The sequence below is a fragment of the Acipenser ruthenus genome, chromosome 13, assembly GCF_902713425.1.
Source record: "Acipenser ruthenus chromosome 13, fAciRut3.2 maternal haplotype, whole genome shotgun sequence".
NCBI classification, from domain to species: Eukaryota; Metazoa; Chordata; class Actinopteri; order Acipenseriformes; family Acipenseridae; genus Acipenser; species Acipenser ruthenus.
The window spans coordinates 33,003,264-33,017,499 of record NC_081201.1 but is presented as its reverse complement, the minus strand read 5'-3'; the positions used below and the strand labels follow the sequence as shown (position 1 = coordinate 33,017,499).

The window sequence follows — 14,236 nt, the reverse complement described above, 5'->3', positions numbered from 1 at the left end:
TTACAACTGCAAATAATACAACAATAATAATAATAATAATAATAATAATAATAATAATAATAATAATAATAATAATAGGGTGTTATTTTGAAGCAAGTGCATAGATAAAGTTTTTTTTTTGTTTTTTTTACCGAAGAATAAAACAACAGTAAAGGCTATAAAACCATCAAGACAGCTAAGTTGCTGGAAGGAGCAGTTCAGTTAGAAGTTTTTTTGCAAGTATTTGTATTGTTAAAGTGACAGATAGACTCAAACACACACACACATACATACATATACTGAGCATCAAAAGAAACTCATCACTATTATAACACATTTATTTTTGGAAAAAAATAAAGGTATATAAATGCTAGACATTGACAAAATGTTTTTGGTTTATTTTTAACCACTTGATCATTCATCCTTGACCATGACACGCTTGAGTGACTATGACTGAAGCAGATGCACTTAATCACCTAATTAGCAAGACAGTTGATTGGACACTGGATATGGAGTGATTTCAGCTGTTGAATTGCAAGCTTGAATAACAGAAATAAAGAAAATCACAGAAAAACACCAATATGCCACGTCTGTCAAGAGAGCAGCGCCTTCGTGCAATCAGCATGTCGGAGGCTGGACTAGGGCAACGTATTGTGGGTGCTCACAGCCAGTAATTTCAAACCTGGCGAGATGGTATAACCAGACACACTATGTCAATGACAGGCCACAAACTAGGAGACGTGTGGCTTCTAGGCTCGGAAACCACTGAACAGGCAGATGCTTATCCAGGCTCTACAAGAGGAATGGGCCAGGATTCCACAAGACAACATCCAAAACCTGGTGCAAAGCATGCGTCGCAGATGTACTGCTTGTATTGCTTCCAACGGGGGGCCACACATGCTACTAGCCTGTGACTTTCACAGTATCCCCCGTCCCCCCCATAACTTCAGGCAGTAAAATGTCAATTGTTAATCAGCACAATAAAAAGTCACTGCACCTGCTCTAAAACAGAGTTTGTCATTTTTCGATCACATTTTGTGAATTTTATCCAAATAAGTGATAAGTTTCTTTTGTAACTTACACATACATACACAGATAGACTCACACACAAACAGACAGACAGACACAGACTCACGCACACAGACAGACAGACACTCACGGTCCCTGGCAGACACCACGATCCTCCTCATGAGCTCCAGATCCCCCGCTGTCCTGCTCTCCCGGTCCAGCACGGCCCCTGTGGTGCGGATCTTGCCGCTGGTGCTGTTGATCATGTAGAACTTGTTGGACGGGTTGATACTGTACACCACAGAGCCGTTCTCAGCACGGTCTGGATCCACAGCCAGAACCTGGACACATAACGAGAGTGAGAGAGAAAGAGGGAGAGAGAGAGAGAAATGGAGAAAAGGAGAGAGGGAGAGTGATACAGAGACCAGTTAGACAGAAGAAAGCAAAAGAAGTTTCATAGTCAAGCTTTTCTTTATAAGTGTTTCTTCAGTGGCATTTTAAAAGGACAGTGAAGAAGTGTCGAACAGACTAAGACACTACGTAACTCATTCAAATTCTTTAAACAAAAATGCAAAAAAATCCTCAGTGGATTATATTTAGAATACAGATAAAATAAGCAATTCAATACAATTCACACGTTTTTGAAAAAACGAAATAAGATCTGTGTGCAGGTTTGCAGTTGTGAAAGAGTTAACTTGGGGGGGGGGGGGGGGGGTGGTGGTGTCTCTCTGAATAGTATTCAGTGCCACTCTATAACATGGAAATAGAATGACCCTAATGGGGGTATTCCCTAGGTTATGCTGCCCTCTGCTGGTAGTATCTCATAACAGCCATTTCAGTACAAGTTGCCAGCAACTGCCTCTTACAAATGCCAAGTCCCTTTAGCCCAGCCAGAGTTTTAGAGAGCTGAGCAGAACGTGACGCACTCCTTCAGATTAAAAACAAGAAAACGAGAAACAGACACAAAGGGGAAATCTACAGCGACAGCCCGAATCGATCTTGAGTAAACGAGACTCTTGTTAAGCGCATATAAGTAATGAAAAACTCCAACTCTTTCAATTCCCAAAATGATAAGAGCTAGTGGAACAAGTTATTTTCTTTTTGTTCCCTGTGATTGTCTGTAGACATCCTCCCTCCCATAACTTCAACAAAGGACTGGTGGCAGAGCTGTTTAATTGCTCATCAGCAGAACAATAAGGAGACACAAAGACTTTCAATAAAACTTGTATTAAAAAAAAAAAACAGGAGAGATTTGGAATCACTGTCTAATAGCAGCAGTGCTCACTTACATCTTCTGCGGATATAGTTTGAATGAAGCACAAAAGTAAAAAGCAATACAATAATGTTAACAGTAAAAAAACATAATAACTGGTAGCACTTTAGATGGTGTATATATAACATTGTAATAACATGGTAACTACATAGTCCTGTTCTTAGGAATTTCTTAGGACAGAATGAATTAAATATATTACATATATTTTTATTCCTAGTGTAACCGGTATATAGGTATATATCCAGAGCCACGTTTTCACTGCAGCCACTTTAGAGCAGGCGTCTCCAGCCCTGGTCCTGGAGAGCCCCCCTCCAGCAGGTTTTATAGGTGTCTTTACATCATCAGTGGCTAAAGATCTGGAACACCTGTTAAACTTAACTAATTAAGCCAATGATTGTTCCAATTAAATAAGTGAGAGATTGGTTAAAACGAAAACCAGCAGCCATAGTAGCGCTCCAGGACCATGGTTGGTTTAGAGTGTACGAATATGTAGTCTTACATTAGAATGCGCTCCAACCCTGAGTTAATGCATTAATGGACTCTAGAGGGGTAGGCTGCATTATTTTCTTTCTCTGTTATTTTCTATGAACTTATTTTGCTGGAATGTAGTTAAATAATGCTCATGAATATAATACAGTGTGTATTGGTACAATATTGCGACTGAGTTTGTGAAATAAAGTATTTTCATTATATCCATTTGTTTTAAAAAGATGGCAATTCCGAAATGTTTCTGAAGTTTGTTTTTTTACCCCATAGGAGATGAATGGTGAACCGAACCATCTTTTGAATATTTTCTTTCATTTTCTGTTATACAGGTATGTTGTATTTCTGTATTTTAATTAAAAAACTTTCGTGTCGTGTTTAAAATGCGATTTCTTTCAGCAATGTCTGTGAATTTGTATTTTCTTTTAAATCTATTTAATGTCATTAATGAAATTAATGTGAATGTTAATGAACCGAACCATCTTTTGCTTATTTTCTTTAATTTTCTGTTATACAGAGAGAAATAAACGTCGCCGCCTTCCAGCAACTGATCTCCAGTGGTCTTCTTTTTAACAAACCATTCAGTAACATCAACACAACGCAGATATAAGACAACCGGAGTGTGAGCGATGGCAGGGAAAGAGAGATGCAGGTTTCAGCTCTTACTAGCCAAGGAAAGAAACACACACACACCCAGACCGTTTACACTAGTTTAAACTGGCAATGGTTTAAATCAAAGCATTTGTCCTGATGGTGGACTTGTTTTTCAGTCATTTTAATTATGCCATTGACACCAACTCTCACTTTTGGGTGCCCCTGCCTGGATTGCTATTGAAGATCATTTGGGAAGGGTACAGTCATCATATTGTGATACCATTCTACCAACGGCAGCCTCATCCCATTGTAGCTGCCCTATGCTGCTGCCACCATTCACCCCAGTGCAGAACCATTGCTTTGCCCCTGTCTGGCTTGCTATTGGAGATGCTTTGGGCCGTGTGTTACTCACTGTCACAACATCAGTGTCAATCGGTGACATTTCCACAACATTCACTTGATAGGGCTCATCTCTCCACGCTGGGGTGTTGTCATTGATGTCCAACAATGTGATGTTAACCTACAAAACAGGAATAAACAAGTGGATTGACGAAGGCAGTTTTTAGCAGTACTGCCGGACTACCAAACCATTTGCCTGCTCTGAATGTATCACCGCTCTGCGCAGACCTGCTTGCAAGAGGAAACGGGAGGCATGTGATGAGAATTAATATTCTTCATTCTACAGTCAAAAACAGGAAATCCCCTCCCTTGGGCTACACTCAGCTTATGCAGTTTCTTTATGTGGTTTAGATCAACCTTTCTCTTAATGTGCAGAGCAGGGACTCTCTTGCACAAGCAATGGTTGTTTGAGTCTCTAATAGCCCTTCTCCACTGACACATCCGACCCGTGAGGGCTCGGTACAGTACGGATACGGATGGTTCTCCACTGGCTATTTGTCTAGCTGAGCGAGAACCAAACCATGAAATTCCGGCCTCACAAAACATCTGAATCTGGCTCGGAGTCAATCTGGCTCGGAATCAAGCCAGGCCAGGGGCCAGGGGTGGGGTTAGTACACTCCAGAAAGACAAACAACAAACAACATGGCGGGCAGCAAGTGTGATGAGAGAAAAGTACAGCCTTGGGATGTGGAGGAAGTGCAGGCTCTAGTTTCTCTGTGGGCAGATAGAAGTGTTCAGGAAGACCCGCAGTCGTGCGTCAGAAAAGAGAACGTTTATGTCCGAATTCCTGACGATTTGAAGCAAATGGGCATAAACCACAGGTATGGCACACTTAACTCGCACACTCAAAAACACAAAATTGTACCAAATTTCTCATCCTTGACCTTTATTATACTAATATAAAGAAAAAAAATGCTGAAAATAAAACAAATTCTAAACTTATTTACAAATATATAGTAAAACAAAACATTGCTGTACCATATGTAGAACTACAGCTCTCGTTCCTCTCACGCAGCTTCTTTTTTTAAGCACCCAAACAAAAAACAACAACTACCCTTAAAACCGGATATCTTTGGCAAATCATATTTTTAAAACGTTCTCTTTTGCTCTTCAACAGAACTAATTGAACTTTATTAAGTTGATGTAAATCAGTAAAATTTGTGGATTAAAGAAATTGCTAAATACATTTACAAAATATAGCGATACAAGATACAGCTGTACTGTTGGTCTATTCATTTTTGAACACCATTTGTTTGCGCATCTTTTGGCAAACTGAATTAATTAATAACAAAAATTAATAACAACTGTCTTTCGTTGGTGTGACGTCAGTAGCATGGCTCGGCTCTGCAGTGGAAAAACAACCCAGGCTCCCCTTAACCACACCGTGAGGGCTCGATACGACCCCAGCGCGGCACGGTTGTACAGTGGAAAAGAGGCATTAGGGATGAAGAAGCAGTTCAGTCTCACTGCCTGGAGCCTGCCCTGGACTGGGGGACACATACTGAGCTTAATTCAATGGCTATCTAAAATAATTTTTTTCTGCAATATTAGTCGTCACAGTTAACGAGTTGTTACCGTGGCAATGCCGGTTTTCTGGGTGGGCCCGACCCCTCCATCAACGGCTCGGACAATCAGGATGTACTCTGACTTCTGTTCCCTGTCCAGCAGGGAGGTAGTCGTGATCTCACCTGGAATGGAAACAGGGGAGAACGTGAGCGCTCAGCGTCCCTTTAGCTTGACCTGCCTCTGAGGCAGAAAGTGGAGCGTCTGCGATTTTTACAACGTGTTTATTATTTCAGTGATACTTAGATGTGTCAGTTTAACTGGTGTCATAACACAATACAACATAATTTACCGTCCAGTATGCATTGTACCTAGTCTGATTCACTGAAGGGTCAATCTTTTGAATAGGGACCAGAGTAAAGACCGGTTCATTCCACCCAGGACTGGCAACACATTGAAGGTGTGTTCAGTACAACTCTGTCGTGATCTACCCTGCCCCGCAATCATTTCAGAGCTACGGGGTGCTAATTAACACTCTGGCACTTTCCATTCTCTCCGGGTGAGCTGTGCTGGAGACAGGAACGCCGCAGCAGATATCCCCAGGTGTTACCAGGAAAAGGTTGCTGCCTGGAGTCAATGCAGCATGAAATCATGCCTCCACATTCACTTGCTCCAGGATCAATACAACAAAGTCTTTAAGCCTTCATAATGGCTGCATAACATTATTAATACCGGTCTGCACGATGTACGCATTTAAAGATTATAGAACACAGTTTCAGGAATATCACATGTTATTTTATTCTTAAACACAGATTTTGAAAAAACCTTCTTCAAATAAGTTTTGTGTATGGGGACCATAGGGCTAGATTCTGAAATGCTCACCCATACCTCTCTGTGCTTTACAATGCTTCACTATGCTTTACCATGCTTTCACTGTGCTTTATTACACTTTGCTGTGCTTTGTCTGTTTTATAAGGGCAGGCCAGGCCAGGCTCGCTCCACTGTACCTGAGCGAGTGTTGAGGCGGAACTGCGAGGATCCCTCCAGGGAGTAGATGAGAGACGCCTGCCCGAACTCACGAGATGCGTCCAAATCCGTGGCATTGACAAACAGGACAGTGGCACCTGGAGAGGGACAGGGAGAGAGGGGGCGGGGAGATGGAGCAGGGACGAGAGGGACAAGGAGAGGGAGCAGGGAAGAGAGGCAGGGAAGAGGGAGCAGGGAAGGGAAGGGAGTAAAAGGGGACTCAACAAGGGACAATAGGAAACTACATTGTCGAGCAGACAAACGTTTCTATTTAATTTCAACACAGATGAATATCTTTTAAGTTATGGCTATGGATTTATAAATCGAGTGTTCAGAGTTATGACCAGGTTCATTTAGTGCCACTCCATTGTCTTTGATTTCCTCATTCCAAAAAGCCAAACATACCTGCAATGATGTTTTCAGGCACAGTGATGACATACGAAGGCTGGCTGAAGGTGGGAGGGTTATCGTTTTCATCCTGCGTGAAAGAATAAAAAGAAACATCACTGTGTCTGCCATTACAGTGACTGCCCATAACAACGCTATGACATCACTGCGCAGGCCATTACAGCGACTGCCCATAACAGCACTACGACATCACCACGTCGAACTACAATTCAATTCCCAGAAGACTTTGCGAAGGTGACAAAAGCGTCACTTACCAGGAACTCGGACACACGACGCAGTCTGAGCGGCATTCACCACAGAGTCAACTCACCAGCCTCGTAAAAGGATGCAGCTGTCATGCATTCGTATTGGAGAACTATGCATGGTAAACAGCGATGAGTGCAGTTGGTGGCTGCGTTCGCCTTACTCCTAAAAAGTCTGCATTGCAGGTCGGGAATCTGCACCTGACGTCACGGTCTGCGTAGAGGAGGACAGCTTTGGGAGGTTTCCAGGCACAGTCGACTGAGCAAACATGGAGACCGACTTTCTGATTGCAGAAGACTATAGTTTTTTTTTTTCCACTGTTTCCATACAGCTCCATCATAACTAGACTGGTAAACACAATAAGTAAAACCTCCATGCAATAAAAGCATGTTTCCACAAGCATTTTTTATGTAGTTGGGCTGCATATCAATTTTTTTTTTTCACTTCTAGCGGAATGATATTCAGCACGTATTTTGATATATATATATTTGTATATGGTTACTCCTCCACAGGACATCTGGAATTGGGGACCCAATACAAGGACATGAATAATGTGTTTGGAATTTTTTTTTTTTTTTTTTTTTAATGTGTATTTTGTACAGATTTGTTTTTTAAATAAAGAGTTTATATTGTTTATATTGTTGTCCTTGCTTCTCTGCCCTGTTGTATTCCTACTAAACCCACTGTTTTCTTTCTAGCATGACACTTTTATCCAGAGCGAGTTCGCTTTTGTTGTTTGAAATTAAAATGTCGTAGCGCTGTTATGGGCAGTCGCTGTAATGTCCTTCGCGGTGATGTCGGCGCGGTCTTGGACTCACGGTGATGTCGTGATACGAGCATGGACAGCTGCTTAATTCACGATGCTCTCCTGCCAGGGGTCGAATACAGCTAATCAGGTCACAAGAGAAATGAATTTGCTCTAAGCAGACATCACAGAACAAGTACCAATCACACAGCTGTCAGTCTCTTCTTGAGAGAGGGGGGTGGAGGTTATGAATGAGGAGTGCTCAAAAAGAATCACATAGCTACTTGATTTCCAACAAATGGTTTACAGTTTGTACACATGGCTTTCAGAAAGAAACTCCGTCATTAATGATACACAAACTAGCAAAGGAAAGGAAGTAAATAGGCACCAGGAAAAATAATTCTGAATTCTTTAGTGTTGCATAGTCCATATAAAGCAAGGAAAACAGAAAATGTTGCCAGTAAAATGGAGTTTAGTTTAGTCTTGGTTAGCAACTGCTTTAAAAGGTACCCAGTAATAATGTTGCCAGTGCTAATATGGGAGAAGGAAAGGCACAGAGTATATAAGCCTTGGCTATCAGTCCTTAAAGGGTACATAAGGACCTTTTTATTTTACTGTGTTACATGTTCCCATGTGTTGCTACAACTGTTTACGTAAGGCGTGTGTATTGTGATTTTTTATTTTTTTTACACTTTGACCACTTTTTTGTTAAGGGGCACTAGTCTGTATGTGGATGTCTTGTTTTCATAATCAAGCTAATATTGTATGTGGGAAACTCAGGGCAAGCTCAGCCAAGAAAAAATGAAGTCCCAGTACTGTACTGCAGTTCAATATTACCCAGAGACTCTCTGCTTCATGCTGGTTTTGTTTTCTCAAGCCTAGGTCTTTATTTCAGACACGGTACAACGGTAATCCTCACAGCAACACTGTGACAGTGAATTCAGGCTTAATAAGGTGATTAGAAAGCGGTGTAGAAATGCAAACCTTTCCACCAGGGCTGAATGTATGTTGGATAAAGACAACAAATGAAACAACTGAAAGCTCTGGACCTCTGCCAAGCAAAAGTAGGAAGAGTTTGGCAGGAGCCAGGGCAGCTTAAAAAGGGCATCTGACCCCCAGGAAGACAGCATACAGCAACTCTGGCTCCTGGCTTTTATTCAGCCCACTTACTTCTATGAAACTTTAGGAGACGCCAATTGAAAAAAACCTGCAACGCTCACTTTGACTCTTCATTAAAAATGATTCACTCATGGGGAAACAATCAGATGTTTAAGAACGTAAACCTTTGGGGAATCAGGCTGAGCGTTGCCTAATATTCGTCTTTTTTCCAGTTTTGTTGCAATTTTCCAGTTCTTAACCCCGGTGTACAGCATGGCACTGCTCCGAGGCAGAAGCATTATATTACAGTAAAATGAACCTCAATGAAATTCACAAATTGCAGAACATTGTAAATAATTATTTTTTTTTAAAATAATTTAGTCATCACCAATGATTTTACCTGAGTTTTCCTCCCCAATTTGCATTTGCCAATTTTATTTTTTTATTAATCCTGGTTCACCGCTGCAACCCCCTGGCGACTCTGGGAACAGTGGCCGATATACACGTCCTCCGAAACGTGTCCCTGCCTAGCCGTCTTTTTTCGCACTGCAGATCCACAGCAAAGCCACCAGACCTATAGTGCCAGAGGACAACACAAATCTGCATGGTTCCACAGCAGACCCGCAGGCGCCCTATCAGCCACAGGAGTCGCTGGTGTGCGGTGAACCATGGATTGCCCTGCCGACCTAAGCCCTCCCTACCCGGGCGGCGCTCGGCCAATTGTGCGCCGCCCCCTAGGAACTCCTGGTCACAGTCGGCATTGACATAGCCTGGATTCGAACCCACAATCTCCAGGCTATAAGGCACATCCTGCACTCCACACGGAGTGCTTTTACCAGATTCGCCACTCAGGAGCCCCGAAATATATATATTTTTTTTAATAAATTGCCTTGATCCAAGTATAACAATTATTTTTAAAGCGAGTAGTCCAGTCTGTGATTACCTCCTGATTAATATAATTGAAGGTCTCTTAAGCACTCTCAAGTTGTTTATTTCTCATATGGTAAAGCAAGGAGTTAATTACAGGGATTGGAAATATCACCCTCAGCCACGACTGCAAAAAGTTTGGGCTTCATCGGTGCTAAACACAAAGTTCTAACAAAAGCAAAAAGCCCTGCAGTAAAAGGTTACTGTATCTAAACTAGGGGTCTTCACATGCTCGTAAATAAAAATGTCTCAAATCAAAAAGGGGCTACGAATTTGCGAATAAAAGTTTCTTGTAGAGTGGGTGAGCAAAGCATCATCTCTGCCCTAACCCTAACACTAACCCTAACTCCAAACTTAACCCTAAGCCCAACGTCAAAGCTAACCCTAACTCCACACCTAACCCTAACCTCTAAATCTAACTCAACCCTACTTGCAAACTGTGTAGGGAAAATCCAAAAAAAGCATGCACACAAGAAACACTGCTACGGTATTTGTGAAGTGTCTGTACTTACAAAGACCTCAATGGTGACAGGAACCGTGCTGTTCAGGGGCGGATTCCCAGCATCCTTTGCCATGACGGTGAGGTAAATGATTCCACCCGGAACCAGCTCGTAATTCAGGGGGCGTGTCACACTGATCACTGACACGGAGAGAGAGAGAGAGAGAGGGGGGGCAGTTAAAGGTAATGGTTACAAATACAGTAAGGACTCTGATTTGAGTTTTTCTAAGGGTTTTACCCATCAGATTTATGGTCCTATATATATATATATATATATATACACACACACACACACACACAGGTAACCCTAATTTCACTTGGAAATGTTGTACAAATATTATACTATTACTTTTAAAATCCCATCAGTTAGTCATTATGATCTTAGCCAAATAGTAAAGATATTAAACACTGCAAGTCCATCTTGTCATCATTTTTATTCAAGTTTCTATTTGAATAGAAAACGTCATAAGGCACAGTCTGCAATACAGAAAGCCAGCATGAATGACAGAAGCAGCAGCAGCAGCAGGGGGGGTCCTTACCGCCATAGCCCTCGATGACAGAGATGTCGAAGTAGCTCTGGAAGGTAGTGGCTGAGGCGAGGGTGTAGGTGATCTGGTTATTGGGTGGGGAGTCTTCATCTGTAGCCTGGGATCGAGAGAGAAACAATAACTATATGCTCATCATTACACATCAGGTGAAACTGATCAGAGAAATCAATTATCAAAATATAATCTGACAACCTTTACCCTTTCCAGACACACACATACAACTCCATGGTAATGGTAGTGGTAGTGCACATGACCGAATATCTAATGTAGGTAATGGTCACCCCAATTCATATTTTACCCATTTTCTCTCCTATTTTAAATGCCTCATTTGAATGTCACCTCAACTCAGCAACCTGCGTACAAATGCAAGAGGACTGAAGATCAGCATTCCCGCTACCTGGCAAATCGCTGAACCAAAGCAGCCGGCGCTACCAAGTCAGTGATGTCCAGTTTGGCATTGTCCAGGGAGAGTCATGCTAGTCTGGTTCGAATCCTGTCTGTGGTGAGCTGCTGATCTTGGCTTGACTATGGCGGGGGATAGTTCATCTCATCACACTACTGGTTAGGCTCCTCCAGACAAAGACTTCACAAGCTGTGCCCTCATCTCTGGGGTTCAGTAGCTTGGTAACAGCTAGGTCTGGCGCGGGTGAGATGAGGCAATTAGCTTGGCAATGTGAACACCCACTGATGCTGCTAACTGATAACTGGAAGTATGCGGATAAGGAACAGGGGGTTACATGTATAAATAACTGTAAAAAAAGAGGAAAACCAACTGCAATAGAGTAAGTCCAAACTTCTAAGACACTTTTGAGATAAAAAAATTGCCCTGCAAGGATTTCCTCCCTTCAGTGGTTTTAAGTAGAGATCAATTAAAATAAAATTAAATACTTTCAATTAGGATAAAAACAAAGCAAAATAGCTTTTCTCTTTCTTCTATTTATTTTTTTTTAATTACGAACCTCTTTCACTTGCTCTTTGTACCTGCTAAATCGCTTGTTGGAAGATGCTGCTGTTGGCACTTTTCTAAGTAATTCCTGTTTCTCCTGAAAAAAGGTTTCCTCTGTTTGTTTTGAGCAGATGTGTCATTTATTTCTTTCTGCAGGCGCTAGGGCTGCTAAATAAAGTGTGACAAAGACCTGTCTCCTGGGACATCAGAGAGAGAGGAGAGAGAGGAGAGAAGGAAAAAATAGGCAAAAGTGAAACAGGAGAAGGTAGGGGATTGAGATAGAAGTAGAATATGGAAAAAGGAGAGAAGGGAGAAAGAAGGGGTGAGAGTGGAAGAGAGAAGGATGATTGTGATAGTGGAGAGAAGAAAAGACAGAAAAGGGAAAACAAAAGAAGGGGAGTGTGAGGGGGAAGAGAGAGGGGGGAGATGACACGTGTGGAAAAGAAAGGGGTATTACAATTCTATTGAATTATTTAGTCACTTTATCTTTTGCCAATAACAGTCAACTACCTCTTTAGAATTTAAGTTTATAAGATTAACCTTATATGGTCAGTTTCACAGGCCCTAATTTTGGACTACCTAATGTTACATTGTGTAAGGTAGTCCAAAAGTAGTACTAATCAGAGTCTGTTGAAACCAGCCTATAATGTATATCATTGGATGTACATCTATGGGATATTTAAACTTAGGGCAACTGTCAAAGAAATGGAGTGCAAATGCTATGGAAATGATAAGGAGTAAGGAGATGGAAAGAGAGAAGCTGTTTTTTTCCCTGTTTCTTGTGTTGTTTTAGTGCTGGCCATGCTTCAGAGAAATATGCTGAGAGTGCAGAACACAGTGCGGGTTGACATTATTCAGAAAGCCTATATTACTAACGTGACCGTTTCAGGTTACCTTTGTTTAAAGGGATGAAATAACCCAACCATTGAGCCCATTTCAAAGCAATTTGAACGCAGGGTTATAAAAACAACAGTAATTGCTTTTTGGGATGCCTGTAATCAATATTCATACAGAGTCATTAATTATGATTATTATAATTTTTGATATTGTTAATATTGTTTGTGAATGCTTACAAAACTAAGATTTAAGGCTCACTACTCTACCAGTCTTTCGGTGTTCTTTAACACACTAACTATACTTTACTTTTACCATAATAAGTGTAGAATGACTAACTTGCTGTACTTGTTTAACCAGCACAGCCCGCGTTTGTTTTCTGGCATGGCAAACCAGTTTGTCTTTATTATTGTGCACTTACACAGCGCTTCCTCCAAAAACAAAGCGAACGAGACAAGGCACAGTAATGTAAAAGTTAATCATGAAACAGCTTTAGATACTGTGATGCATTTTTTTTTTTTTTTAATTTGTGATCTTTAGTTGCTTTTGTAAAATTTTCATTTGCAAGTGAACTGTGACATTAGGGACAATACGTACTGGATTTAAATGTATGTACTGCTGTATTACAGTCCACTTGTCGTCTATTTTGGCAAGTGATATTTTCAGAATCATATCGTTCTGAATTAAAACACTTCTTCTGTTGAAAATATAGTACTGTACCAACAAAACCAACTACAGTACATCTAAATGGAAGTCTACATATTTTAAAACACAGTCCTTTCAGCTATGTGTTCCCTGTTTTTACTGCTGTGTTATTGTGTGGGTGCTAGGGGGAAGGTTACAACGTGCTCACCTACATACACGTCAAATCAGATGAAATAATCAGATATGCGTCACACTCGTTTAACCGTCACTGAAGTCAAAATTTTATAGGGTTGGATATGCGAGTGCTGACTGTATTACACTTAGTTATGTCTTTTATAAGGGTATATAGACTGAGAGAAGGAAGAGTGACAGAGGGGGAGCGTGGCTGGTCTCTGCAGGTGCACTCACTCGGAGTCGGGTGACCTGCACAGTCGTTGGCTCGTTCTCCCGCACAGACCCCAGGTACCCCTCTTTCTGGAAGGTGGGGGTGTTGTCATTGACGTCTAGCACATTGATTCGCAGGCGGCCCGTGGTCTCCTCCCCACCACCGTCCTGTGCGATCACTGTCAGGGTGTAGCGCTGGGCCAGCTCGAAATCCAGCCGTCCCATCAGGGTCACCTGACCGGAGTCCTTGTCAATAGAAAACCTGGGGAGCAGAAAGGCACCACATTGAGGAACCCACATAAAGAAACACCAAAACAATTCTAACTGGGGAGCAAAGAGGCATACTAAACTTTTTGGTGTCCATGGTAGGCAATAAGGTGCAAAGATACCCAGTAGATTATGCACATGTTAGTTGTGATGCACCAGATTCGCTTTATATAATACATTAGTATATGCCTTCGCTTTAGCAAATGGGGATTAGATAAAGGGGCATTCAGAACAGAAAATAGGAGGCACATTTTTAGTCTGGAACCAACTCCCCAGTAATGTTGTTGAAGCTGACACCCTTCAAGAAGCTGCTTGATGAGATTCTGGGATCAATAAGCTACTAACAACCAAACGAGCAAGATGGGCCGAATGGCCTCCTCTCGTTTGTAAATGTTCTTATGTTCTTAACCCTTAGTATAGCCAGGAT

At 41.6% G+C, this 14,236-nt stretch overlaps 1 protein-coding gene across 8 annotated transcripts in view; it reads right to left on the bottom strand.

Moving 5' to 3' along the window:
- The window catches only part of LOC117417697 (cadherin-23), a 162,693-nt gene that overhangs the window by 63,218 nt on the left and 85,239 nt on the right, over positions 1-14,236 (bottom strand). For 7 of the 8 annotated variants that reach the window (XM_058985168.1, XM_058985170.1, XM_058985173.1 and 4 more), the window contains 8 exons: positions 13,567-13,804; positions 10,725-10,830; positions 10,199-10,326; positions 6,671-6,743; positions 6,247-6,363; positions 5,312-5,424; positions 3,750-3,857; positions 1,139-1,328 (listed from right to left, as the gene is read on the bottom strand). In XM_058985168.1, coding sequence (XP_058841151.1) covers positions 1,139-1,328; positions 3,750-3,857; positions 5,312-5,424; positions 6,247-6,363; positions 6,671-6,743; positions 10,199-10,326; positions 10,725-10,830; positions 13,567-13,804 — 1,073 coding nt within the window. Of the gene's footprint in view, positions 1-1,138; positions 1,329-3,749; positions 3,858-5,311; positions 5,425-6,131; positions 6,364-6,670; positions 6,744-10,198; positions 10,327-10,724; positions 10,831-13,566; positions 13,805-14,236 lie in introns of those variants that run through there. The other variant, XM_058985172.1, reaches the window with a different exon arrangement.